Source organism: Macaca thibetana, chromosome 4 (genome assembly GCF_024542745.1).
Source record: "Macaca thibetana thibetana isolate TM-01 chromosome 4, ASM2454274v1, whole genome shotgun sequence".
In the NCBI taxonomy this organism is placed as follows: domain Eukaryota; kingdom Metazoa; phylum Chordata; class Mammalia; order Primates; family Cercopithecidae; genus Macaca; species Macaca thibetana.
This window is the reverse complement of record NC_065581.1, coordinates 113,533,688-113,559,615: the sequence shown is the minus strand read 5'-3', so window position 1 is coordinate 113,559,615 and position 25,928 is coordinate 113,533,688. Positions and strand designations below refer to the sequence as shown.

General features: G+C 42.2%; 1 protein-coding gene across 10 annotated transcripts in view; it reads left to right on the top strand.

The window, feature by feature from the left end:
• Positions 1–25,928, top strand: part of PLEKHG1 (pleckstrin homology and RhoGEF domain containing G1) — a 245,182-nt gene that overhangs the window by 110,086 nt on the left and 109,168 nt on the right. For 9 of the 10 annotated variants that reach the window (XM_050786239.1, XM_050786241.1, XM_050786242.1 and 6 more), the window contains one exon: positions 24,394–24,902. In XM_050786239.1, the coding sequence (XP_050642196.1) occupies positions 24,492–24,902 (411 nt within the window). In that variant the 5' untranslated portion in view covers positions 24,394–24,491. Of the gene's footprint in view, positions 1–11,676; positions 11,725–24,393; positions 24,903–25,928 lie in introns of those variants that run through there. The other variant, XM_050786244.1, reaches the window with a different exon arrangement.

The following is a 25,928-nucleotide window of genomic DNA, read 5'->3' as shown; positions in this document are numbered from 1 at the left end:
AGTCTTCTTAACTGTCAGAGACTCCAGAGTTCTCGTTTTACTAATCCAGAAGGAATCTGGATCACAGAGAGGTTAGTAACTTGCCCAAGAAGATAAAATTGTCTGGGGGAGCTGAGATTCTACACATCTCAACTTCAGATCTTCTGTCCTTTCCACACATCATTTCATGAGCCGTAGGTGATGGTTTAGATTGAACAAAATAAATTTGGCCTTGGGGATGGTGTTTTTTGTTGTTGTTTGTTTGTTTTTGAGATAGTTTTGTTCTGTTGCGCAGCCTGGACTACAGTGGTACAATCACAGCTCACTTCAGTCTCAATCTCTTGGGCTCAAGTGATCCTCCCACCTCAGCCTTCCATGTAGCTGGGACCACAGGCACATGCCACCACGCCCAGCTAATTTTTTATTTTTTCGTAGAGACGGGATCTTACTCTGTTGCCCAGGCTGGTGGGGATGGTTTTTATTATTAAATTACTAGGCTGATAACCAATAGTCATTATGAAAACATAATTCCTCAAAACTCTTAGAGCAGCTTAATTCATTAGGTTTACCATTTTGTTATGCCCTAATTTGTACAGACTCTTAAACAGATATCTTATATCTGATCTGTACTGGCAACCAGGCGGTTGTCCCTGGTTCTGGGTGCCCCAGGAAAGGTGTCCAGCTGATCCTGGGAAATGCTCAAGGCTCAAATGCACATGGTCAGTTCTTAAGGCCCCTGGAAGTAGCAAGACAAACAGTGGCCTGACCACTGCCCTCAGCCGTCAGTCTGTCCTTTTGTGACCCCCTCTTTTGGGGCTCCTTTGATGTTCATTTTAATCTGATAATACCCAGATGGAAATGCTGGGCAGGGAAGTTTACATTGTGATACACTGGAACCACACCTTTTAAGGACCTAGTCAAAGCTATTAGGCAAGAACAGAGTCATAGTTACCGCCCAAGCAGCTCTGCCCACTGTCTGGAGGAGAAAGAAAAGGTGAGACTAGAGAAGACTGATATATGCAGGTGAAGGAATGGGATTACCCCAGAGTGGAGAAGGAAAGTAGTACCTACTTTAATAAAGGAGCATTGTTGGAGTAAACATAGTTATTAATTGTGGTATGTAACAGTATATTTGCAAACAAGATTGCCCAGAAAAAAAAAATCTAGGTTGGGTGTTCACTGTGGGTATAATGCCAGGTACACCAGCAGTCTATGCCAGTGGGAAGTAAAGCAGCCTGGATGGTCTTTTCTCTTTGGCTGGTTTCCCCTGGTTGACCTCTTCTCAGCCTTCAGATGTCAGTCCACACATCCCTTCCTCAGGGAAGCCTTCCCAGACCATCCCAAACTAGGCCTGGTCCCCTTTACACATTTCCATAGTGCCTGTGCCTTCCCAGCCCAGTGTGCACATCACACAGCCATCAGTCACCTGTTCGAATGATCCTTCAGTGTGTCTGCCTGGCCAAACTCTGTGCCTTTTGAGGACACAGCGATGTTGATGTACCTAAAAGTCTGACTTGGGAGGAGTGGGGAGAACATTTATTTCCCTGAGGATGTTCTCCAAAAATGATATCTTTCTTAACATGTTTAATAGTAAGTTGGCATGAGGACTTAAAATTCTGAAGCCACTTTGGTAGAAGCAGTAGGAAAGCATGTTTTTGACATATAAGGAGAAGGTGATCAGAGGGTGGTGACAGCGGTAAGTCCGCTCTACCCCATGAGCCCCACAGCCACAAGGGGCAGCTCTCCCCTTTGACCTCTCTGCACCGCTCCCCCATCACTGAACCCTGCCTCCAGGAATCCCTTAGGGTAGTTATTCCATCAGTAGTTGAACAAAGATGCAAATACATATGGGAAACTGATAGGACAGCTCAAATAATTAAGGAACTACAAAATGGAGGTGAGGTGTGATTTCTCCTGTGTTTTCCTATAGTGGTCTTTAAAGCACTCCAGGGTATGATCGATTATTTGTGTAGGGTTGGGATGTCTGGTAACTAACAGTGTCTAAACAGAGACCGGACACACTTGGTGAGATGTTGTAAGTGGTAATTGAAACACCGGATTAGAAAGCCCCAGAGTATCTTTCCAATGTTGACATGCTGTTATCATAGGATTCTTTTTAGTCCATACAGCTCCCCCTAGAAAATAAGTGTCATAAAGGCAGGGGTGTTTGTCTGTTTTGTTCATTGTTGTGTCTTTAGTGCCCAAGGCAGTGCCTGGCACATAGTAGCTGCTCAATAAATATTGAGTAAATGAATATATCAGCAGATATCAAATTCACAATATTTTTCTGGTATAGAATAGACTCTAATTAAGTGTTTATTTCATTGACCTGGATCAAGCAGGCCATAAGTCAAAACGGGGCTAAAATTTGGCATTGTATCACCGAGTAAAAAGCTCAGGCCAATATTCTGACCGCATATGAAGTCAAACTGCTATCAGCATTTTAGACCAATGATTCTGGAGTTAGGGTGACATTGCATCAGCCAGGGACCTGGCAAGAAACTGAATTGGCTCAGCTGGTTCAAATGAAGGGTGTATGTGAAGCAAAGAGTGACAACAGTGGGAAGCCTTAGCCACTGCTTTTGGGACAATCTATAGGGATCCCTGAGGGACCGGGGACAACATAGAGTTAAGGGAGCCCAAGAAAGGCTGGAACCATGGAAGACCTACCCCAAATCAATGAGGGAGTAGAGGAAATGCCCCTATTTCCCTCCCTTCCTGCTTCAAACTATTGGTGCCTCTAGCCAAACCTACCTGGAAGGCAGCCAGCCAGGGAGCGGAGTGTGCAGACCTTCAGACAAAGCAAGACTGGGAAAGACTGGGCTGGGGGTGTGGCAGGAACAAGACCTGCCATGTAAATTCATTCTGTTTTTCTTATATATTAATCATACAGATAATACATATTCATTAAAGAAAATGTAGAGATCAAACCAGCAGTCTTCATGTTTTAGCTTTTTCCTCCTCCTTTTTCTGTTCTTTCATTTGCTTGTAAAGGATTCAGTAATGTTTATTCAGAATAAACAGAAATCAATTTGGTTACACTTGTTTCTTGACCTAATTCCGATTCAACCTGCAGTGGAACAGAGAGCTCTTTTTCCTTTCCTTTGTTGTGTTAACATAAACAAGTTACTTCATGTACCTCTGTGGGAACGGGGAATTAGGCAAGTGTTTAGACTCTCAAAAACTTTCAGCGAGTTTGGCTGTCAGCTTGGATACCAAGTCATTAAATATAAGATGAAAGATGAGTCCGACTGGGCTTATTCTCTAAGACTGGAAAGTGAACCATAAGTGAAGGCAGCCTCATGTAGTTTGATTTTACTGTCAACATAAAGTTGCTATCCACTTTTAATTTTAATTGAAGGACAGTGTGAAACTAAGGGGAAAGAGAATTTAGGAAAATAGTGCAAATGCTTATGTACACAATTGTTGCTAGTTTACATCGGCAGTGTGGGACGCTGCTTCACAGCACTTATCATACTTGTCATTTTTTGTTGGAGGCTTAAAGCCCATGTCCATTCACTGTGCCCAGCATGAGGCCTGACGTTCAGTAGGTCTGGTACATAAGGGTGAGTAAGTGGTGATTGCCAGTTCAAGTGGAGAGAAGGTGTGAAGGAAGAAAGATCAGCAGGATGTTGCCGTGTGCCTGGAAGTTCTGAAAGCTAAAGGTCAGAACTTTATGGCAACAGAGGGTATTCAAGGCCATTGTAACACCAATATATTCAGGTCAGTGAACTCCATTGCCTTCTTTAGTTGAAAAAAACATCCTGGAAAGTAGTAAGTCATCTCAACTCATTGAGAGAGAAGTGAGTTCTGCTTTCCTGGAGTGGAATCTATATTTGGCCTTTACAAGTATCTCCGTCAATGGGATTGTTTCCATGACTTGGTGCAGGAGACCAAGTGAATATGAGCACAAACCACTCCCCTTCAGTTCTAGAAAGCATATAGGCTACCCTGAGATAAATCATTTGCTCACAGGTCTTACGTCTTAGAGGTTAAGCTGTCAACTATTATGACATTGAACGTAGCCTTAGGAGTGGGGGAAGAAGACCGATTGTGATGACACCAAGGATGGTAATTGCTGGAGGTCGGGAGGGGGTGGGGGGAGTCTGAACCAGTTCAGAGATTGATTCCTGTTTGCTCCCAGAAGCTTGTCTGTGTATCCCCAGCAAGCTATATTCCCTCCTCTGCTGCTCTTGAGAATTACCTCTCGCAACCTACCACCCCTGGGTCTATGGGAAGGGGTAGGGGGCAGTTGGCCAGGTTGAGCTGAGCCCTCCCCTTCATTCCATTGCAGCTGTGGGTTTGTGTCCAGAAAAGAGGAGGAAAGGCTAGCAACTGGAGTTTCCCTCTCTCCTCTGCCAGGATGAGAAATTCCTTTGCAAGCCTCCATAAAGGTGATGTAAGTCTCAATGGCTGTTACTCTGAAACTATAAGATAATCTTGTTTTAATTGGTATTTTGGAAAATACATTCTGCTGTAAGATTTCACAGAGCATCCAAGCCTTTTCTTCCAGTGCATTTTTTAGAGTATTTCAAAAGTATAGATTGTGTTGAATGCCTTTACTTATGAATGGATTAGATGTGTATTATCTCCTGGAGAAAAATGTGTCTGGAAGCCGACTGCATTCTTCCACGGATAATTAGTTCATTGTGCTGAGCACAGCGAGTCCTCCGATGGTGTCCTTAGAGATGGGACTGGTAGATTATCAAAAGCAAGAGGCTCTTTGCAACATATTTGCTTGCTTGATATCTAAAAATTGTTCAAAAATAACTAAGACTTGGTTGTATTGTCTCTGGGAAAGAAAAACCAAGTATCCTAATCAAAGAACTGAGTGACAAATTGAGCTAACGATTGTCACAGACGCAGAAAAATGATCCCAGGGAGGAATGCTTGAAACAGCAAGATTTTAGAGTCTGGAACGTGTGCCCTTGAAGGCCATCTCAGTTCATGTCATGGCCGACTGTTGAAAGGACGATGGAGATGTTAAATCATAACTTGATTGCAAGGGAAAGGCAGGCCATGCAAAATAGTGTGGTGAGTAATAGGCTTTATTTGTTCGTTTGTTTTCTAAAATTCTTAGGACCATGCCTCCGTACTGACATTTAGTGCAGTAGGGGCTGAGAAACTACCTTTTCAGTTGGATGGTTGAAGTCCTGGTAACTATTTAGTATTTCTAGTTTGGTTTCTATTGTTAGATTCAGTACTCCAGGACTAATGAAAAATGGCTTCACTTAATTTCTTCTATACTTGAGTGCTTTTGTCTGCTTTAGACCTGTGTCTTTTGCTGACAGAATTTTTTTTTTTTTTTTTTTTTTTTTTTTGAGACATAGTCTCACTCTCACCCAGGCTAGAGTACAGTGGCGCCATCTCAGCTCACTGCAACCTCCACCTTCCAGGTTCAAGCAATTCTCGTGCCTCAGCCTCCCAAGTAGCTGGGACTACAGGCATGCACCACCATGCCCAGCTAATTTTTTGTGTTTTTAGTAGAGACTGTTGGCCAGGCTGGTCTCGAACTCCCGGCCCCAAATGATCCACCCACCTCAGCCTCCCAAAGGGGTAGAAGTACAGGCATGAGCCACCACACCTGGCCTGCTGACAGGTATTTTTTTAATTTGTGAAAACAAACTCACTTGTCAGTAAAATTATTTCACTTTGAAAAAAGGCCTTTAGAAATCATTTGTTTTAAGAAAAAGGGGTTAGCTTTTTTTTTGCTTGAAAAAGTCTGTAATTTGGTTTGTATAACAATAGCAAAGTAGAATTTGTAGTTGGTGATATTTTCTGGGTTTAGAGTAGACAGTCTGGAAGAATGTGTATAGATTTTTGATAAATAACAGCAGCTGCAATGCAGAATGGTGTTAGTACGTTAGCTCTTATTCACAGGGGAAGGTCAGTGTGTTTTCCTAAGGGGCTTCAATATGGATGTGTGACATCTTTTGGCATGCAATTGACTTTAACGTTTATCACTTTTTTTTTTTTTTTGAGATGAAATCTTGCTTTGTGGCCCAGGCTGGAGTGCAGTGGTGCAATCTGGGCTCACTGCAACCTCCGCCTCCCGAGTTCAAGCGATTCTCCTGCTTCAGTCTCCCAAGTAACTGGGATTACAGGCGTGCACCACCACGCCCAGCTATTTTTTTGTATTTTTAGTAGAGACAGGGTTTTGCCATGTAGACTGGTCTCGAATTCCAGACCTCAGGTGATCTGCCTGCCTCGGCCTCCGAAAGTGCTGGGATTACAGGCGTGAGCCACCGTGCCCGGCCCCTCACATTTATGCTGTGATGTGTTCATAGAAAATGTGATCACATGCCTTACTCTTTCAAAGAAAAAACTTCTAATAGCCTAAAAATACGTTAAGAGTCTTTTGTCAATGGCCTGTGCTTCCAAAAATGGTTGGTTTTACCATTTTCCCTGAAAAATGTGCCACAATGGCAAGATCTTAAATTACAAGATAAGCAGGCCATACCTCCTCCGGGGCTTAAATTGTTACGCTCCTTGTGTAAAATAGTATTTTTGTTTTCAAATACCCCTTCTCACTTGTAGCATCTTTGCATATGAAAATTTAAGATTATTTTCTAAACCTGCCTTATCCAATGTTGATTATATGAAGCAAAATATTTCCTTGAACCTAAAAATGTCTGCATGCCTTTGCCCGTCCGTCTTCCTGTCTCTGGGCCGCCCTTTCCTCCTTCCTTGCCCAGCTTTTTGAGCTGTTGCCTGGCTGCACAGTTCAGCGAAATGCCTCAACTAGCTCAGGCCTTGCCGAGTCCCTAGATGTGTGTGTTGTCTGTGCTTCCTGCCCTCATCCCCACCCCAGCCCTCCTAGACAGCCCCGTTGTGGTCTCATTCCCAGAAAACCTGGATAGTTCCTTGGAAGGATGATGAAGCTAATTCACACTACTGTGGCAGTGACTCCATCGCCCTTCCCAGGGGAGATTAGGGTTTTAACTGACAACTTTTACCTTAAACCAAAAAGATTTGGAATTCCAGGCCCTATGGCAGACTTCTGGGAAGGGATTTTGTTTGTTTGTTTGTTTGTTTGTTTGTTTGAGACAGGCTCTTGCTCCGTTGCCCAGGCTGGAGTGCAGTGGTGCGATCCTAGCTCACTGCAGTCTCAAACTCCTGGGCTCAAGCCATCCTCCCACTTCATCCTCCCAAGTAACTGGTACTATGGACATACACCACCCTGCCCAGCTAAGTTTTGTATTTATGTATTGATTGATTTTTTTTTTTAAGACAGACTCTTACTCTGTTGCCCAGGCTGGAGTGCAGTGGCGCAGTCTTGGCTCACTGCAGCCTCTGCCTCCCAGATTCAAATGATTCCCCTGCCTCAGCCTCCCAAGTAGCTGGAACTACAGACACGTGTCACCACACCTGGCTAATTTTTGTGGGGTTTTTTTAGTACATTCTGAGTTTTACCACGTTGGGTAGGCTGGTCTTGAACTCCTGACCTCAAGTAATCTGCCCGCCTCAGCCTTAGCCTCCCAGAGTGCTGGGATTATAGGCATGAGCCACCATGCCTGGCCTAAATTTTGTCTTTTTGTAGAGATGGATTCTCATTAAGTTGCTCACTCTGGTTTCGAACTCCTGGCCTCAAGTGATCCTTCCTTCCGTCTCAGCCTCCCAAAGTGCTGGAATTACAGATGTGACCCCCCCACACCCAACCTGGGAAGGGATTTTTTTATGTGGCGGGGACTTTCTGGTCTTCCTCCAATTAGGCCACAAGGCCACCTGCACCTCCTTGATGGCTGGTTTGTGTTCTGGTTGCTATAGTTACATCCTGTGGGTGCCGCTCTTCTGTGCCTTGATTCTCTACTGCAGGTGGGGACACTGGGAATGGAATGCGAACTTCCCGGTTGTGTAACCCGTGCTTGCAGGGAGTAAACAAAGCTGCTTTCCAGCAAGGTTATCTTTATCACCTAACAAGGCATGCATGTGCATTTTATCTGTGGCCACTCTATCATTTAAAAAGAAATTTGGGGCTAGGCACAGTGGCTCACCCCTGTAATCCCAGCACTTTGGGAGGCCGAGGTGAGCAGATCACCTGAGGTCAGGAGTTCGAGACCCACCTCGCCAATATGGGGAAACCCTGTCTCTACTAAAAATACCAAAAAATTAGCTGGGCGTGGTGGTACATGCCTGTAGTTCCAGCTACTCAGGAGGCTGAGGTGGGAGGATCGCTTGAACCTGGGAGGCAGAGGTTGCAGTGGGCTGAGATAGTGACGCTGCACTCCAGGTTGGGTGACAGAGGGAGATTCTGTCTCGAAAAACTAAATTAATTAAAAAATTAAATTTTGCTGAGCAAAAATAATATTTTCACCCAGTGTTAGTATTGGCAAATAAATTATACAGCAAAAAGTAGCAAGGATACTAGCATCTGTGCCTTTTGTGTGTCTTAAGATTGTTCATTTTCCCTGCGTGAACAAAAGTCTAGTGGCAAACCAGCAGCACACCTCCAAGAACTGTTAGCAGTTCAGTGTGTCCAGTGTGTGGAATATGTGGTGGGGAGCACTGGAACGCAGAACCACTGCAGAGCCGAATGGGGAGAAACCAGGGTCTTAAGAAAATCCTGAAGTGTAGAAGGCGCCTCTGCTCTCAGGTGTGAAAGAACCTGGACTGTTGCTCAATAAATGGAGGCGTTTCTTCCCTTTCCTTTCCTTTTTTTTTTTGAGACATTCTCACTGTCACCCAGGCTGGAGTGCAGAGGCGTGATCTCGGCTCACTACAACTTCCGCCTACCTGGTTCAAGTGATTCTCCTACTTCAGCCTCCCGAGTAGCTGGGAATACAGGTGTGCACCACCACGTCTGGCTAATTTTTGTATTTTTAGTAGAGACGGGGTTTCATCATGTTGGTCAGGCTAGTCTCGAACTCCTGACGTCGTGATCTGCCTGCCTCGGCCTCCTGCCTGGCCTTCTTCCCTTTTCTTTTCCTTCCTGCTAGTATGTGAATGTATTATCCCTCCCCAGGCCTCATGCGCTATCCATTGGTTAATTTATTCAAGCAAATGCTTGGTACTAGGATAAATATAAAGGTAAAAAAAAAAAATGTGTTTGTGTGTGTGTGTGTATCCCCTGCTCTGAAAAAGCTTATTATTTAAAAAATGAAATTCAACATTCTTTAAATCTTTGATATTTGTAGATGCAGCATAGGTGGTTTCACTTATTTGCCAGTTATAAGAGGGCTTTACTTACACAAGTTGATGATTTTGCTAAAGCAGAAACCATGGATGAACTAATAAATGACTGTCCTGTAGGACCCAATATGGCCCCCGCTGTCACTTTAAAGCTGTCCTTCAGGACTGTCACTTTTCTGGTGGGTAAGCTTAGTAAACTGCCTACCATCCACACACACAGCAACTTTGCTGTTTTTGTTTACATGTAACATACATGGCATCTCTCAGAAATAGCATTTTAGAAACATGTTTCTTGGCAAAAAGTAAAAAAAAAAATCCAAGTACAATGTAATTTTATTGGAAGTTAAAAGTAGCTGTGTTGTGATCTGAGGCTATGCACAATGGATGAGTCATTAGGAAGCCTAGAGCCTCTGTGCATTTTATCCCGTCTAAGAGTTTAGATCTTCGTATCTGCCTTAAGAATATCAAATCTACGGTATAGGAAGGTTCCCTGCCCCCAACAGCTACCATGCAGGGTAGGAGAGAGACCCTTAGAAAACAATTAAATACGAGACCACATGATCCTTACTCTAAGTGTAATAAACAGCTGTTAAACTAGTGGAAAGAGCGGTGGGTTAGAGTGGTTGTAGCAGATGGAGTGGGAGCTTGATCTGAGCTGGCTCTTCGTTGAGCAGAAAGGAAGAGCCCAGCGTGCACTGGTATGGGAGACAGACATGATTTGGGAGGCCGAAGGGGTTGCTGTGGAGGCCAGAATAGAGGATGAAGAGTCTCCACAGCCCAGGGAGGACCCTTCCTCTCACACTGCCTTCTCAGCATCCTGGAGTTACTAATTTCCATCAAACCGGTGAATTTTGTGGGTGAGAAATTCCAACAAGTTGTCTTCCGAACTATTTCCTTTAAAAATCATTTATTTAAATAGCCATGTGTATGTTCAGCCTGATTTGAAAGGAAATCAGCGTTAAAACAAATTATCCTATTATGTTGTTAGTTTAAAATCACTTAATAGGCATGATAGAAATAGCTATATTAAGGATGATCTGCTAATGGTGTTTTCCATAACCACAAATGAATGCTTTAAATGGAACTTCTATTTAAAGGATTTTAATCCTTTGATATAGTTCAGTTTTAGATGTCTATGCAAGGACATAATCCATATTTTGAATTGTAGTTCCACAGTGCAGTGGTATCAGTTTTCTTTTTTTTTTTTTTTTTTTTTTTTTTTTTTTTTTTTTTAGATGGAGTCTTGCTCTGTTACCCAGGCTGGAGTGCAGTGGCTGGATCTCGGCTCGCTCACTGCAAGCTCCGCCTCCCGGGTTCACGTCATTCTCCTGCCTCAGCCTCCCTAGTAGCCGGGACTACAGGCGCCCAGCAGCTCGCCTGGCTAGTTTTTTGTATTTTTTAGTAGAGACAGGGTTTCATGGTGTTAGCCAGGATGGTCTCGATCTCCTGACCTCGTGATCCGCCCGTCTCGGCCTCCCAAAGTGCTGGGATTACAGGCTTGAGCCACCGCGCCCGGCCGGTATCAGTTTTCAATAGCATTTTTGTACTTCTGGAGACCTTCATTTAAAGAACTCAAGATCTTTGTCAAATATACGCCTTCTGAATCTTTCTGTAAAAATAGATACAGCATTTTCAGAAGGACCGGTGGTCTTAGAGAAATCAAAAACCCAAAATAATTAGAAGGTCTCACTAAAGTATTGTAGGAATACTAGATCATTCTGTCTTTACTACTTAGTATTTATGAATATAAAATCACAGAACTTAACTGTTCTCCAAAGAAATGCGTGTGCATATCAATTTTAGATATTTGTCTTCAGATAGGTTTTTTAAATGTCGGCCTTAAATGTTTTCTCCTTAAACTTTGTTCACCTAAAGTTCTATTAAGTGTCTTGTTAACAGAAGCTAATTATCCAAACTATTTCCCACTGGTTGTTATTCACCACCCCACCCCCACCCCAACCTGCATTTTAAAACTTCAGTTTAAAGATGTGTCCGTTTACTTTGAAAGTTAAACATAGGTCCCTTTACTTTGAAACAAGCCCATGCTTCAGGAAGTGAACTTAAAACTATCAGAGTTCCAAAGATCTTGCTTATTTTCTAGAGTTTAATGAGAACCGTGGCCAGAGCCAGGAAGGTGAAGCCCAGCAGCTTTGGGCGAGTGTGGGTTGTATTTGATGTTCACAAAAGAATGGAAGTGGTAGGGTGTTGCTCAGTGAAGTGTGCATTTTCAAGTTACCCACAGTGGTGTCTATTGTCCTGTTTCTCAATTGAATGATGTCATGTTTCATTTAAGGCTCTTAGTGATGCTGAAGTCTGTGGTCTGCACACTAGGGGGAAAAAGGCAGTGAGAAAGTTGCAAATCAGGTTTTTGCAAAGCCTTTGTGTGTTGGGTTTGGGAGATAAAAGCTGACTCATGCAATATTTCTACGGAAGGCGCTGCACAGACTAGCAAAGGCTGTTTCTTTTACCTGACTGAGGTCACCGCATCAGCTGAAGGCAGACGATGTGCTTAAGCCTGAGTGGAGCAGAGGTAGGTGCTAATGTGAGTGTCCCCGAAGAAAGGATGCCGGCACAAACGCTCCTTCCCTCTGGGAGCAGCCAGAGAGGTCCACCGAGGTGAGAAAGGGTGGCAGGGGGGGCTTTCTTCACAAGTGTGCGGGGACGGAAGCTTGGCTGGATCAAGGAAAACTCTTCTGTTACAAATGCGATAGCCTGAAGTCTAGAAGATGATTTTTTCTCCCCCTCCCGTCTGAACTGCAGCCTGTCTCAAATAGGTTTTGTCTTAGTTTCATTTGATTTTGCTCTTTCCTTAAAGTGAGGTTGAAATATCTAGAGAGCTGATGTTTCTGACTCTGGGGAGAACTCTGAAATCCTCAGTGGTCACGCGCCGAATGCCCAGCATTTTAATATGCTTTCTTTTAGAGGTTCATATGCAGTCAAAGTTGGAGGAACCAAATAAATGTTTGCAAATGTATGCTTAGCAACTGCAGTGATGAAATTTAGTCTGAGTCTAGCGGCAACCAAAGTTGCCTAAGAAAATGCAGTTTCCATTTTGAGTGTTTCTTGGTAGGAAATACTTTTGTGAGGAACAATGATTGGGGCAAAGGAGGCGTGGATTGTATTCAATACTGTTGTCCATTGGAATCTGATTTCATTTGGCTTTCTTATTTGAATTTAATGATACATTTTTGAAAGATATATAAGGCATTCCTTAATCACATATTGAATATGAAAATTATTTTAATTTAAAATATTTAGATATCTGACACCAATTGACATTGTGATTTTAATTGCCTTAAATAATTTTTTCAGGTTATAAAAGGAATACACCTATTGAAGAAAAGAGATGTTTACAGATAAATACGAAAGGAACAAAATTATTCATTCTACTCAGTAAAACCAATGTTAACATTTTATTATATATTCCTTCAATCTATTTCTAATGTAGAGAATAAAGAAGTGGCATTTTAAATTTAAAATTAGGATCGTATTATATGTTTTTTAAACTACCCATTTTACTCATTGTATATTATGACCATTTTCTATACTTTTAAAGACATGACATTTAATCATTTTACACAGTACCTTCTAGATGGCTTTATTCAATACTTGGATCTCTGTTACTAGGCACTTTACTTTCTCTGCCTCCTTTTTTTTTTTTTTTTTTTTTGAGACAGAGTCTTGCTCTGTCACCCGGGCTGGAGTGCAGTGGCGCGATCTCGGCTCACTGCAGCCTCCACCTCCCGGGTTCAAGCGGTTCTCCTGCCTCAGCTTCCTGAATAGCTGGGATTACAGGCGCGCCACCACACCCAGCTCATTTTTGTATTTTTAGTAGAGACGGTGTTTCACCATGTTAGCCAGGCTGGTCTCAAACTCCTGACCTTGTGATCCACCCGCCTTGGGCTCCCAAAGTGCTGGGATTACAGGCGTGAGCCACTGCGCCCTGCCTCTTCCTCCTTTTTTAAAAGAACATGTCTAATGTACTTCATGGATGGATTTGTTTGTTCGGAGTGCTATTGTTAGTCACTTGGAATTCGCCTCTTCTTCCTCCTCCTTTTTCTTTAAGAAAATGTGGTTTCTCTTGGTGCCTCCCTCCCAGCTGTGCAGGGATGTTTTGGAACTGAGTGTGTTCCATACAGATGGAGCTTGTGTATATAACCGTCATTGTTTAGTTACTGCCTTGAGACTGATAATTTTACACTAACAGGAAGGTACTATTCAAAGCAAAGCTGGAGCATAGATTATTATTTAATCTAAAGTAAAAATAGAGATTTTTTTTTAGCCTTTAAAAAACTCAGTGATACAGTTTTTCTTTTATTATTATTATTTTTTTTATTATACTTTAAGTTCTAGGGTACATGTGCACAACGTGCAGGTTTGTTACCTATGTATACTTGTGCCATGTTGGTGTGCTGCACCCATCAACTCGTCAGCAGCCATCAACTCGTCATTTACATCAGGTATAACTCCCAATGCCATCCCTCCTCCCTCCCCTCTCCCCATAATAGGCCCCGGTGTGTGATATTCCCCTTCCCGAGTCCAAGTGATCTCATTGTTCAGTTCCCACCTATGAGTGAGAACATGCGGTGTTTGGTTTTCTGTTCTTGCGATAGTTTGCTGAGAATGATGGTTTCCAGCTGCATCCACGTCCCTACAAAGGACACAAACTCATCCCTTTTTATGGCTGCATAGTATTCCATGGTGTATATGTGCCGCATTTTCTTAATCCAGTCTCAGTGATACAGTTTTTCATCATCCAAGACCTGGCATTCGTAGGATGTAGAAGAAACTGCTATTAGGGGGTCACTGCTTGTGCTGTGCCTCCAGCTGGGAAGAGGCCATGCAGTTGTGACAGCCAGTGGTTTGCTGGGTTTTCAGGATTGGAGTCATGGCCCAAAGGTTGGATGAGACTTGGGGAAGTCACCTAATCCAGCTGCCTCACATACAAGGAAACCAGAGCCGCAAAGATCAGTATAAACCTGGGGGGTACAGAGCCAGGGCAGACATGCAAATCCTCTGACCAAAAGGGAGTATTAGGACATGATTTAATTTCTGGTTGGTTCTCTGAAATGGGTTTATACAGAGGGTTGTGGATATATGCATTTCTGGGCACACATAGCCACACACTGGGTAGTCCCTTTTGGCATATGGTACCATGTGCTTTAGACAAGCAGCTTATGTTGAGTCTTTTATTTCCTGATGTCTAAGTTCCTTTTCTACCCTGCTATTTTATGAGTACAAGGAAGGATGGACTAGAAGTTAGAAAGTGTAGTCTCTGATTCATAGTTCAACTTTGAGCATGATGTTATGTAATCTCTGCTTTCCTTTTTCCCCATCTATACAGTTTTCAAAAAGTAATGAGACACATGAAAGACCACTGAGGTTGGTTTTGGGGGTTTTTTAAGGGTGATTTTGACACAGAATTGTAGCAGCTGTATCATAATAAGGCTCATCTGTTAAAATAGAAACTGTTTGGGTTATCTCATATTGCCTAACCAATCACCCCGAAACCTACTGGCTTGAAACAACAATCATTTATAATTGCTCAAGGTTTCTGTGAGGCAAGAATTCAGGAAAGGCTGTGCTAGGTGATTCTGACTTGGGGACTGTCATGAAATTGCACTCAGACATGACAGGGCTGGGGTCATCTGAGAGGCTTCTCATCCACATGTCCAATGTCTTGGCTGGAAACACTCACAGCAGGGGCTGCAACAGCCGGGGCTCCTTGGGCATCCCTCTGCGTATCATTGCGGTCTCATCGTGTGGTTTCTCTAGTGTGGCAGAATCAGGATAACCAGACTTTATGTCTAGCACCAGTGACTGCAAGGTTTTGCCTTTCTTTGGGCTCTGCTATACTCTAGGGCACTAGTATCCTTCTTAGAGTCGAGGCAAGGTTTCTGCCACATCTGGGTTCCAGCACGAAGAGGAAAGAATGTGGAGTAATAAAATCTAATGTCTTGAGAAATAGACCCCCAAAGGGGCATATATCATTTCTACTCGAGAGAACTTGACCACATGGCCAATATCTAAAGGCAGAGGAGGCTGGGAAATGTGCTCAGTGAAAACTCTATCACTAAAGAAAAGGGTAGAGTGGATTTTGGTAGACAATAACAGTCCCTTTCTAAGTGGTAACATAATGGATGGTTTAGAGTGCCCCAAATAATTTCCTTCATCCCCCACACTAAGTCACCACACACACACAAAAAGCATACAACAAAAGTAAAAACAGCTGCATTTGCATAAAAAGCCTTTAGGGAATTTTTTTTTTTTTTTTTTTTTTGAGATGGAGTTTCACTGTGTCACCCAGGCTGGAGTGAAGTGGTGCGATCTCGGCTCACTGCAACCTCCACTCCCCGAGTTCAAGTGATTCTTCTGCCTCAGCCTGCTGAGTAGCTGGGATTATATGCACCTGCCACCACACCTGGCTAATTTTTGTATTTTTAGTAGAGATGGGGGTTTCATCATGTTGGCCAGGCTGGTCTCGAACTCCTGACCTCAGGTGATTCACCTGCCTCTGCCTTCCAAAGTGCCAGGATTATAGGCATAAGACACCGCGCCTGGCCTAAGGAATTTCTTTAGGTTCTTTTTCACTAGACTGGTCCAGAGGCACCCCTTAGCTAAGGCAATTTATCTAATGCATTAGCTGCCTCAAGTAGCTGCTTAATCCCTACTCAACTGAGGTTGCCTCAAGTAGCTGCTTAATCCCTACTCAACTGAGGTAGCCATTATACCTCTTAGTTTCCATTGACTAGTGTCTTAGTCCATTTATGCTACTGTAACAAAATAGCTTAAACTGGGTAACTTACAAGGAACAGAAATTGATTGCTCACAGTTCTAGAGAATGGGAAGTCCAAGATCAAGGCGCCAACAGATTGTGTATCTGGTGAGGGCCTGTTCCTCCTATATGGTGCCTCCTGTGTGTTCTCACATGGCAGAAGGAGCAAACAAGCTCCCTCTGTCCTCTTTTATAAGGACACTAATCTCATTCATGAGGGTAGAGCGCTCATGACCTAATCATCTCCCAACAGCCCCCCCCCAATACCATCACCTTGGTGAGTAAGTTTCAACATATGAATTTTGAGAAGGGCACAGACATTCATACCATAGCAATTAATATAGGAATCAATCGGTAAATTATCTGAGTATTTCGTATTTGACTTTACAGCTTGAAGGAATCTTTGTTCCTCTTTGTTCAACCCCTCACCTCCTGTTTGAATGAAAATATTTTTGCAAAATATCTTTCTCATTCTTGATCTTCTTGTACAAATATGTGCTTTAAAGCCTTGTTGGATGCATGGTTTGCAAATATTTTATCCCATTCTGTAGGTTATCTCCTTGCTTAGCTGATGATTTCCTTTGCTCTGCAGAAGCTTTCTGGTTTGATGTAGCCTCACTTGTCTGTTTTTGCTTTTTGTTATTGTTGCCTGTGCTTTTGGTGGCATATCCAAAAACTCATTGCCAAGACAATGTCATGAAGCTTTTCTCCCCTAGGTTTTTTCTTTTTTTTTTTTTCTTAGAGGCTTTATGGTTTCTGGTTGTATTTTTAGGTCTGAATGTATTTTCAGTTTATTTTTGTGTAGAGTATAAGATAAGGGTTCATTTTTATTCTTTTTGCATGTGATATAAGAACATGTGGCACATACACATAATGGGAAAATTATCTGACCATAAAAAAAAAAGAAGGGAATCCTGCCACTTGTGACAACATGGATGAACCTGGAGTCTGTTGTGCTAAATGAAATGAGCTGGACATAGAAGGGCAAATGCTGTATGACACCGCTCTTATGAAGAATCTAAAATAATCAAACTCATCCAAGAAAAGACTAAAGTGGTGCTTGCCAGGGAGTAGGGAGAGGGAGAAACAGGGAGGTAATCGTGAAAGGATACAAATTTTCAGCTATGCAAGATGAGTAAGTCCAAGAAATATGCACAGCATAGTGCCTATAGCTAACAATACTATATTGTATACTTAAAATACTGCTAAGGAGGTAGGTCTTAAGTGTTGTTATTATAAAATGTTTAATAATAATAAAGAGGCATAAGAAAACTTTTGGAGGTGATGACTATGTTCGTGGCATAGATTGTGGTGATAGTTTCACTCCAAATTCAAGTTTTATACATTAAATACATATAACTTTTTGTATTTAATCATACCTCAATAAAATACATTTTTTAATTTAAAACATTTTTGAGCTATTTATTTTGAAAATTTTTTAAGTGTATAAAAAAGTTACAAAGACAGTGCAAAGTTCCCATATGTCTTTCATTCAGCTTGCCCTAACATTAACATCTTGTGTAATTGTAGTACCTTGGTTAAAAACTAAGAAATTTACATGATAAAACTAAGAAATTAACATGTTAACAAGATTTTTTTTTTTTTACTCTTTGGTTCTTCATCACCAAATAACTACAAATAAATATGAAAATCATGTTCCCTGAATTAAACATGCTGAACACTAGAGAACATCAGGAATTATAGTCCTGGCCCTACCATTAAACAGGAATCAAGTATGATAGTTTAGAAAACCAAGAAGTGAAAATCCATATTGGTGTGGGGGAACAAAAGATGTTCCTTAAATATCTAGTGTCATCTTTGAAATATATAAATGTGTATTTTTTAACTTGGACTCTTAAACAACTGACTTAATGCTTTAAAAAATGTTTACAACGTTGAGGCTCTAACAAAACTGCTGTATATTAAATGAACATCACTAGCTGATAGAGTAACTATTTCTGTATACTTCAGTCTTTCTGTGGCCTCCCCTCTGAGTAATTCACAGGAGGTGTAATAAGGAACTACATAATTTCAGCTACTCGTTGGTACTGAACACAACACATTCTCTTGATTTCCATGGTTGTCCTGCCAAGGAACTCAGACTAGGTATTTGTTGTCTAGAATAGCAATGAGCAGAATTTGGAAACCCTGATCACCCCTCAATCCCTGCTGTGAGTAGGATTTCTGTCCTGCCTAAGTTTCTCCTTGGGAATTGTAGGCTGTAGGACCCATCAAATGTCCCCCCTTCTCCATGTAAATATGGTCACAGGAAGCCATGGAACGTTCTGCATGAAACCTAAATCAGCCTAAGAAACCAGAGCCGAGAAGCATTGCTTTTGATTCTGGCAGTGATACTCCAAAACAGAGCAATTAATATAATGGAAGTTGGAAGAGCAAAGAAAGAAAAGCCCTGGAATTCCAGTTTTTTCACCTAGAAAAAATTAGAGGGATTTGTCTTGAAGTAAAATGTATGAAAGCCTAGCTACATAGAAGCTATCTAGGCATCTTTTCCTTTTATTGAGGATGGCACACAGAAAAAGAGTATTTTATCTGGATGGCTTTTAGGCTAACCGGTGCTTCTCATTGTGAGACTCAGTAAGTCTCTAAGGTTCCTCTGTGGGTACTTCCACCCCCACCACCTCCAGGTTTACGAAGGGTGAGATTGATCACAATCCTCTAAGTGGGTGGAACCTGCTTGTCTTAGGGTCAAGAGATATACCTCATATAAGCCATTAGCAAGGTTTGGCTGGAAGTTCTCAGAAATTCTTACATTATTAGCCCTGTGTTTGGATTTTGGAATAGACAGAAGTTATGAGAAGAAAAGCAGCAGCTCACCCAAATGCTAACATCTTTCACTCAGGGCAAACGAAAAAGCTTTCTTGCTCTATAGTTTTTTATCTGGATGTTTCAGTTTGTCATGGAAAATCAGTTAGCCCAATATCTGCTACACAGAGATGACCTCCCAACTCTATTTTTGCTAATTTTTAATAATATTGTGCATTAATAAGTGGAATAAAAAACAAAAATGCAAACTTTGAGTTGTATGTATCTCTGCATTCACTATTATTTGAGCAAAGATTGATAAAGAGGTAAATTTAAACCTTCAAGAATAATGTAATTATATCAAAGACTTCTAGATCAGCATTGTCTGACTAAAATATATATGAACTACATATGTAATTTTTTATTTTCTAGTAGCCACCATATAAAAAAGTAAAATGATGCTGGGGCAGTGGCTTACACCTGTAATCTCAGGACTTTGGGAGACCAAGATGGGAGGATCGCTTGAGCCCAGGAGTTGAAGACCAGCCTGGGCTACATAGAAAGACTTCATCTCTACAAAACTTAAAAGTAAAAATTAGCTTGGTATGGTGGCGTGGTCCCAGCTACTCGGGAGGCTGAGGTGGGAGGATGGCTTGAACCCAGGAGTGAGCCATGATTGTGCCACTGCACTCCAGCCTGGGTGACAGAGTGAGACTCTGTTTCAAAAAATAAAAATAAGAATAAATTTAAAATAAGAAAGTAGGCCGGGCGCAGTGGCTCACACCTGTAATCCCAGCACTTTGGGAGGCCGAGGCGGGTAGATCACGAGGTCAGGAGTTCGAGACCAGCCTGGCCAACATGGTGAAACCCCGTCTCTACTAAAAGTACTAAAATTAGCCAGGCATGGTGGCGGGCGCCTGTAATCCCAGCTACTCAGGAGGCTGAAGCAGGAGAATTGCTTGAACCCAGGAGGCGGAGGTCGCATTGAGCCAAGATTGCACCACTGCACTCCAGCCTGGGCAACAAGAGCAAAACTCTACCTCAAAAAAGAAAAAAAATGTAAAATGAAACCAGTGAAAATAATTTCAATGAGATGTTTTATTTAACCTAATCCAAATTACTGTTTCAATACACAAATATAAAAATTATTAATGAGGTATTTTATTTCATGTTTTTAGTTTTATACTAAGTTACTGAAATCTGTTGTGTATCTTACATCTCAATTCAGACTGACTGTGTTTATTTGTTTATTTATTTATTTTGAGTCAAGGTCTCACTTTGCCACCCAGGCTGGAGTGCAGTGGCACAATCATGGCTTACTGCAGCCTTGACTCCAAGTAGCTGGGTCTACAGGCACATGCCACCACACCCGGCTAATTTTTTGTATTTTTTGTATTTGAGATGGGGTTTTAGTAGGTTGCCCAGGCTAGTCTTGAACTCCTGAGCTCAAGTGATCTGCCTGCTTCAGCCTCCCAAAGTGCTGGAATTACAGGCATGAGCCACTGTGCCCAGCCTGGCTGCATTTCAAGTTCTCAGTAGCCACATGTGGCCACTGGCTACTGTGTGGAGCAACACAGCTCTAGAGATAAATATTAATAATTGGTGAGTTGCATTAGAATAGGCCAGACAGGGTGGAAATCTTAAATTATTTTGAGGAAAGTGAGAACAAGACTAGACAGTTTTTAAGAGGTGCATTTTCCTACATGAGGAAACTATAATTATCTTCTAAGCAATGAATCAACATAAAAAATGTTAGCCATTAGCAAGTGCGGTCTCATATTACATGCTATTATATGACCTGACTTTAAATGTTTCACTTCTATCATTGGTAATTTTGGAAGGTCTTTAGTTTGGGGTGGTAAGCTTGGCTAAATACTATGGACACCAAACTTCTGAAATGGTCTATTTTAGAAAGTGCCTGGTTGGCAGCCAGGCCTGTACGTGGACTGGCATTGGAACGTTTGAAGCTGTCCCCGCAGCGGTGCCCAATCTATGCTGCTATTTAAGATCTATCCATGAAGGGGTCCCTATTGATCTGCGTTTTACATCCCACTCTTTCCCACCTTTGAAAGTATTTCTAAAGACATTGTCATTTCTAGCAGCCCAACCTAGGGTCCTCTAAAAGCAGCTTTTATTCCTCTTTAATCCTTCTGTCCCAATATTGGGTATCTAATTTAAAGTGAAAGTAAGTAGAGAAAAGAAACGATATAAGAAAATAATGTGTCTCTCTGTTGTGTCCATTTTTCACTAGTCCTGATCATGAATATAGTGCCAAGAGTTTTGTAACTGTGTGAAAGACAGTTTTCTATTCTGGAGAGATTGATTCGTCTCCGGTTAGAAAATCAGAATTTGCCCTGGAGACAGTATGTACAGATCTATGGGGGGTAGACCTTTCCAGATGCCTTGGCCTTTCAACTTTTTTGACACCAGGGACTGGTTTCATGGAAGACAGTTTTTCGAGGGATGAAGGGTGGGTTGAGTTGGTGGGGGTAGGGGAGTGGGGATGCTTTCAGGATGAAATGGTTCCACCTCAGATCATCAGGAATTAGATTCTCATAAGGAGTGTGCAACCTAGATCCCTGGCATGCATAGGTCACAATAGGGCTCACACTCCTATGAGAATCTAATGCTTCTGCTGATCTGACAGGAGCTCAGGCAGCAATGCTCATTCACCCACTGCTCACCTCCTGCTGTGCTGCTTGGTTTCTGACAGGCCATGGACAGGTACCGCACCCCTGTTATAGAGTATATCCAACTTGGCCGGGCGTGGTGGCTCACACCTGTAATCCCAGCACTTTGGGAGGCCAAGGCAGGTGGATCATCTGCAGTCAGGAGTTTGAGACCAGCCAGCCAACATGGTGAAACCCTGTCTCTTCTAAAAATATAAAAATTAGCTGGGCGTGGTGGTACATGCCTGTAATACCAGCTACTAGGGAGACTGAGGCAGGAGAATTGCTTGAACCTGGGAGGCAGAGGTTGCAGTGAGCTGAGATCATGCCATTGCACTCCAGCCTGGGTGACAAGCACAAAACTCCATCTCAAAAAAAAAAGAATATATCCAACTTATGTTTAGTCCCAAAATCATAGCCTCATTGGACCCTTGGTATCCCAAAGTATCCTCAGATACTTCCCAAGTGAGTGCCCATTTCCTACAATGAGATCAGCCTGATGGTCCTGGTTATAGTGGATGTGAATAGAAAGAAAACATTGTTATGTCTGCCTCTACTTTGGACTGCCCATGACTTTCTCAATACCATTCCCAAACGTGAGCAAGTGTCCTTTGCTGCAAGCATGCCTAAATGCATGGCTGCTGCTTGGATTTTTGCCACACTCAAGTTGGATCAGGCTTTCTAGGTCAAGTGCATTTTAACTACTATAACCAATTCATGTTTTATAGGCCATAAAGTTGTTATAGACCAAGCAGAAAGAATATTGCAAAAGCATTAAAAATTTGTGGCAAACTCTAGCATGTGGTAGTGGTTTCGCAGATAAACTGCTCATTTCCTACATGTCTTACCACTCCTTCTTGACTCAGAATTAGTTCCTTCATTTTTTATTCATAACTTTAATATTTGCATGGTAAGTTTGTAGTAATACTTGTCGTGAATATAAACTATCTAGAAACAGTACATTGAAGGAGAGACTTGATGGATACTTTATATTCTAAAAATACTAGTACCAACTGTTTAGTGATCTTTATTATAGAATCAAACCAAATTTCCATTACTATTGAAAAATGATCATTACTATGTATTCTTTTTACTGTGTTTGTCACATTGTAACCTTCCAAACATAAGTTTCCCTCTTCCATTTTTCTAGTAAAACCTATAAGCATGTTTTTGTGGTAAGGTAACCTAGCAAAATGAAGCAAATTTCTTCATTAATCACATTCTATATCACAAGACATTTTGTTTCTATAAACAAAATTTCTCTATGAAATAATGAGACGTGGAATCTCATTATTTGAGGGAGAAATGTTGACCCTGCCTTAGAAATGAGGAAGATTGGAATTTTGAGTGTTTTACCCAAATAGCTTCTGAATGTTTAATTTTCACGTGGGTCCTTTTGGGGCCTAACATCATATTTAAATGCTGTAGGTGTTAAGTGACTGGTTTTTTTTTTTTTTTTTTTTTTTTGAGACGGAGTCTTGCTCTGTTGCCCAGGCTGGAGTGCAGTGGTGCGATCTCAGCTCACTGCAAGCTCCGCCTCCTGGGTTCTCACCATTCTCCTGCCTCAGCCTCCCTAGTGGCTGGGACTACAGGCGCCTGCCACCAGGCCTGGCTAATTTTTTTTGTCTTTTTTTTAGTAGAGACGGGGTTTCACCATTACGTGACCTTTTGACTTTGCAGACAGTTTTTCTTTTTGCCCTTTTCTAAACAAGACAGCACCATTTTCTCATAACTGTTCTCATAATTTAGTTCCTAGGTTCGTCATATAATTACATGATTTTATAACTGTACTTGTGGAGTGTTGTAGTTAATCAAACATACTCTCTAGTAGTATCATAACTCCATATGTGCCACAAATAGAATGCCAGTTTTTAAGAAGTGATCTGGAGAAGTGCTGTGGTAAGAGGATAAGTTTTCAGTGGGGTGTGAGTCTTAATACAGTCATGCATCACTTCAGCATGGGGGTACATTCTGAGACGCGTTGTCGGGCAACTTCATCATTGTATGAACATCACAGAGCATACTCTCACAAACCTATATGGCATAGCCCTTGACACATCTAGGCTGGATGGTATGGCAGATTGCTCTGACCACTGCCATATATGCGGTTTGTTGTTTTGTTTTAAGACAGAGTCTCGCTCTGTCGCCCAGGCTAGAGTTCAGTGGCAGGATCTCGGCTCACTGCAACATCTGCCTCCGGGGTTCAAGCAATTCTCGTGCCTCAGCTTCCCGATTAGCTAATTTTTGTATTTTTTAGTAGCGACAGGGTTTTGGCATGTTGGCCAGGCTGGTCTCAAACTCCCGGCCTCAAGTGATTCCCCCCCTCCCAGCCTCCCAAAGTGCTGGGATTTACAGGCGTGAGCCACCGCGCCCAGCCTGCAGTTCATTGTTGACCAAAACATCATTATGCTGTGTATGACTATATCTTTTTCTTGCCTAGTACTAGAAAATTATTGTCTATGTGACACTTCCTTTAATGCTGTATGCAAGTAAAATGTAAAGTTGCCAGCATTATTTAAATCAACTAGTGGTGGCTCCAGGATGCTAGCCTAAAATTTTGTGGAATTATGGTGAAATACTTAAAATCTAGAACAAGGTTTTTCAAAATTCCATAGGAGTCACGTCGGGTCTCTTTTAAGTTCATAAGAACCACTTGTGGTGCTTGTTAAAGTGATCGATTCCTGGTGCCCTGACCACTGAGTCTTTAATTTAGTGAATCTAGACTAATTTGCATAAGAGTCATTCCAGGTGGTCACACTTTTGAGACAACAGGTCTAGTGTTTCTCAAACTTTAATGCTTATAAGTCATTCTGGGATCTTATTAAAGTGCAGATTCAAGTTCAGCAGGTCGAGGTCAGAGCCCGAGACTCTGCATTTCTAACAGGCACCCAGATGATGCTTTAGGAACACTGATTTTGCATCTTGCTCCACCAACAGGTACCTTTGCATTCCCTTCTATAACTGGACACCTTGTTATTGACTGTATTTATTTGAGCTAGGTTTTTACTTCCTTTCAACCCTCTGCTTGATAGAATTGCTTATCTTGTCCTTTTTATTTATTTTCTTTAATGCATATAGATGGGCACCAGTTGCGTCTTGAAGTGCCATCAGCTGTAACCAAAGTTCCAGATCCCAAGACCACAACCAGGCGTTCCTGCCCTCAAGAACTGAAGACGATGGAGCTCTCTGATAGTGACCGACCCGTCAGCTTCGGTTCCACGTCGTCCTCGGCCTCTTCTCGCGACAGCCATGGTTCCTTCGGCAGCAGAATGACCTTAGTTTCAAATAGCCACTTGGGCTTGTTTAACCAGGATAAGGAGGTAGGGGCCATAAAACTGGAGCTGGTTCCGGCCAGGCCGTTTTCCAGCAGTGAGCTGCAGAGGGACCACCCCGCCGCCGGGCAACAGAACGCAGACGAAGGCAGCGAAAGGCCGCCCAGGGCGCAGTGGAGAGTGGACTCGAACGGGACACCCAAGATGACCACAGACTCGGCCACCAGCCCCAAGCTCCTCTATGTGGATAGAGTTGTTCAGGAAATTCTGGAGACCGAAAGGACTTATGTGCAAGATTTAAAAAGCATCGTAGAGGTAAGGCCGACTTCCCTTTTAATGTTCGACATGCAGGAGAAATATGCTTGCAAAAGAGACGGCAAAGCCAAGCCAAGTGTAGGGGATGTCTTCTAAGAGGCGGAAGGGATGTGAATGTTTAAAGAGAGAGTAACTTTTAAGAGAAACCCTAAGGCCATAACTCACTGTGTTAACATCCTCTTAATATTTGCATTAACAAATTAGTTATGAGTGAGGAGCAAGAATGATAATACAGTGCCCATAGCAGGATGCTGTTAATGAATCCTACCCAAGATGATGATACAGTGTCCATAGCAGGATGCTGTGTTAATGAATCCTACCCAAGATGTCAGAGTGACTCACACACAGTGGGGCAGGTGAGGATGGAGGAGGACTCAGGTCTCCTGCAGCATAAGTGGCAGGTGTATGACTGAACCTCTCAGCTGTCCTTACCTTAATCACCACTCTCTACTGGTGTCTGGGAGCTTCCAAAACTACTGAGACGTGAATCTCACACTCAGCAACTGTGATTTCATTGGCCTGGGTGGGGCTTGGGTGGTGGAATTGTGGAAGATGCACAGGTGATTTTAATGTGCAGACAGGTTTGCAGCCGCTGCTCTGTGCTACTCCTGTATTGGTTGGTGTTTGGGGAAAGGGTTGAAAGGTAGAGAAAAGTCATGGGCTTTGTCTTGTCTCAAGTGTCTCCTTTCTGTTCACTGTTTACAGTGAGTAATCCTATATAAATTATTTTGCATATATTATTATTATAATTATAAATTACTTGCACAAATTATTTCATGGGAATTGAGCTCAGCTTATGTGCCAGGTCACATCCTCTGGAAATTCAATTATTTGATTTTTATTTTCTGGGTTGTTTTAAAGGATAAAGCATGAATTATCAGAGAAGCTCAGATGTTAACTCACTCCCAATTATATTTAAAAATATTACTATCTCAAGGGCAGGTTTTTGTTTTGTTTTGTTTTGTTTTTTGAGATAGAGTTTCACTCTTGTTTCCCAGGCTGAAGTGCAATGGCATGATCTCAGCT